The sequence below is a fragment of the Perkinsus marinus genome, assembly GCF_000006405.1.
Source record: "Perkinsus marinus ATCC 50983 genomic scaffold scf_1104296964524, whole genome shotgun sequence".
Taxonomy (NCBI): Eukaryota; Perkinsozoa; order Perkinsida; family Perkinsidae; genus Perkinsus; species Perkinsus marinus.
This window is the reverse complement of record NW_003204654.1, coordinates 6-2,530: the sequence shown is the minus strand read 5'-3', so window position 1 is coordinate 2,530 and position 2,525 is coordinate 6. Positions and strand designations below refer to the sequence as shown.

The following is a 2,525-nucleotide window of genomic DNA, read 5'->3' as shown; positions in this document are numbered from 1 at the left end:
GTCTTCGTGACCACTCATAACCAAACCAAGTAAATAAAGGCGGCGTAGAACAAGGAGCTGCTACCAGAAAGATGTCGCAGGAGTGAACCGACCCAACTAATGAGAAGAACACAACCAGCACACCTAGGGTATAAGGAGTTGAGCTGACTAAGCTATAACCAGATATCCGACTACGTACAGAGCGGTGACTGTACGAGATAGAGATAACCAGAGAATACGACTACCGCAGGGATACTACGATAGGCGACAGGGATACGGGTACGAGTGGAATACGTGTACAGAACACGAGTGGACTACGTGTAAAGTGTACTTGTACAGAGCTCGTAGTAAGCTTGAACTAAGCTTATACGACAATTACGTATGATCGATATCCAATAGCTAAAGATACTGTGAAACGGTTGCAGTACTCACAGATACGGTCTGTAGCACACAGTGAAGCATCGCACACAGAATAGGGACCGTGCGCCACAGCGGAGCGAAGCACGTCCCATCACACATCTTCAGCTGGAGCGCGCCCGGTATATCTAACGGTTTCAAATTGAAACCATTGGGTCCTACTCTACTGTGTACGTCATATCATTTACCTGTCTTCATCATTCATTCATTGCTTTTCTCACTTATCTACTGTTTTCTTGGGGAGCTGTCGTTGAGCCTCTCGCGACCACTGGAATCGGCGATTGTATGTTTAAGGGCGATAGGCCACTAGGCCCGTAATGCCCGGCACCAACACACGCACATTGGATGCAGCCACTTTTGTACCAGTCCACATTTGAACCAAATCAAGAGGCGCTCGCCCCCATTCAGAAAACTTCCCTTCGGGAAGCGCTGTGGACGTAATAGTAATCTCTTTGCGTCCTTTCCATGCCAGTGGATGGCCATTGTGGTTGTTACCTGCTAGTTCTCGCAAGCAGAGAGTGTAATCGCTTCTTATATACGTGAATTAGGACTAGTACTATGCCATCTTACGAGCTGCAATCGACACCACACCACTGGAGAAGTTTTGCTGAAACTCATACCATCCGTCGTACACCAACTATAAGACAAACGAGAGATATTCAATAAATAACCGTCGAACTTGCACTGTGTTCTGCTGAGTGAAGACAACGAGTTCGGTGAAATACATGCATAAGAGCGACTACTGTAGAAAACTCAACCGCACACTTGCATGGAAATACACTTGCTAGGAAATTAAAAGCGATACCTGTCGCTTGAGTCAACTTAAAAATACTTGCTACCTGAGATGGTGTACCAAAATATTTAGGAACACTTGACAGCGACGACAGTTGTCACCTCGACGAATTCGATATACATCTCGTACGCGTAGTACTCAGTAATCATTTGAGAATTCATCTCACGTAGGAAGGTGGTCAAATTATTATCAGGATTGACCAGAATTACTTCCCTCTCGTTCAAATTATATTCAGAGTGGAAGTACTGACCAGCCAAGTAGATAGAGACTGAATAAGTATCGAATAACAACTCCAAATATCCAAACGGCGAATCACCACACCACGTTCCGACGATGTCATCGGTTGGAACGGTAGTATTATGAGGAGCAGTAGTATCAACAACCTCAGTGGTATCGACAACTTCAGTGGTGTCGACAACCTCAGAGGTGTCCACATAGTCGGTGGTGTCCACATACTCGGTGATGTCCACATATGCAGTGGTATCAACAACCTCAGTGGTGTCCACATACTCGGTGGTGTCCACATATGCAGTGGTGTCAACAGCCTCAGTGGTGTCCACATACTCAGTCGTGTCAACAACCACAGTGGTATTAGATATAGGATATTCGGTGGTCACGGGAGTAGGACCAACGGTCACCATATGACATGGGTAGGGCTCTCCAACACATTCCTCGTCGCCACTGGCGTGACAGAGGCTGCCATCCTCCTTGACGATGATGCCAAAACACACTGGAGGGTTCTGCCAAAACTTACAGTATGATCCCCAGGAAGAATCCTTGCAACCAACCATACCATCACATACTTCCTGACAAGTTGTGTCAGGATACTCGTGACAGAGGACGGGTTTCAGAACAGAGTCGTCGCAATCAGCGTTGTACTCAGAGGCTGGCTGGAAGCATTTACCCTCATCCTTATGGTAAAGACCGAAGCAAACACCATTGTCTTTACAGTAGGACTCAGAGCAACCCACAGTCTGCGCACACGAGTTCTCACAGTACTGCCCAATAGGCTCAGCCTCGTCGGCTGTGCGACCGGAAATACCAGACGAAGTAACATACAAGATAGCGAGGATGGCAGAACGCATGAAGGGCGACTGATGAAAACCTACATAATCAATACTCGAGTGACTCAAGCTACAATCAGTCATGTGAGAGAGGTACCCTTTACTTTGTGGAAACAGAATTATACACGTTTGACATGGTAGATTATACGAGTTACAAGTGAAACGAGATAGCCTCTCTTGAGTCACAAGAGAGGTATCCTGAATCAGCTTCAACAGCACGCAAGTACTCGAAAAACCGTCGGTCGGATCTTTCCGTTACGAGTGTCCTCCGC

The 2,525-nt window shown here is 46.7% G+C and overlaps 1 protein-coding gene across 1 annotated transcript; it reads right to left on the bottom strand.

Annotated features, from left to right (window-relative positions):
• Positions 1-1,257: 1,257 nt before the first annotated feature.
• Positions 1,258-2,274, bottom strand: Pmar_PMAR014326 (hypothetical protein; the record flags this gene model as incomplete). The annotated part of the gene is made up of 1 exon (XM_002769890.1): positions 1,258-2,274. One exon carries the CDS (start codon positions 2,272-2,274, stop codon positions 1,258-1,260), a length of 1,017 nt encoding a protein of 338 aa, XP_002769936.1.
• Positions 2,275-2,525: the final 251 nt, after the last annotated feature.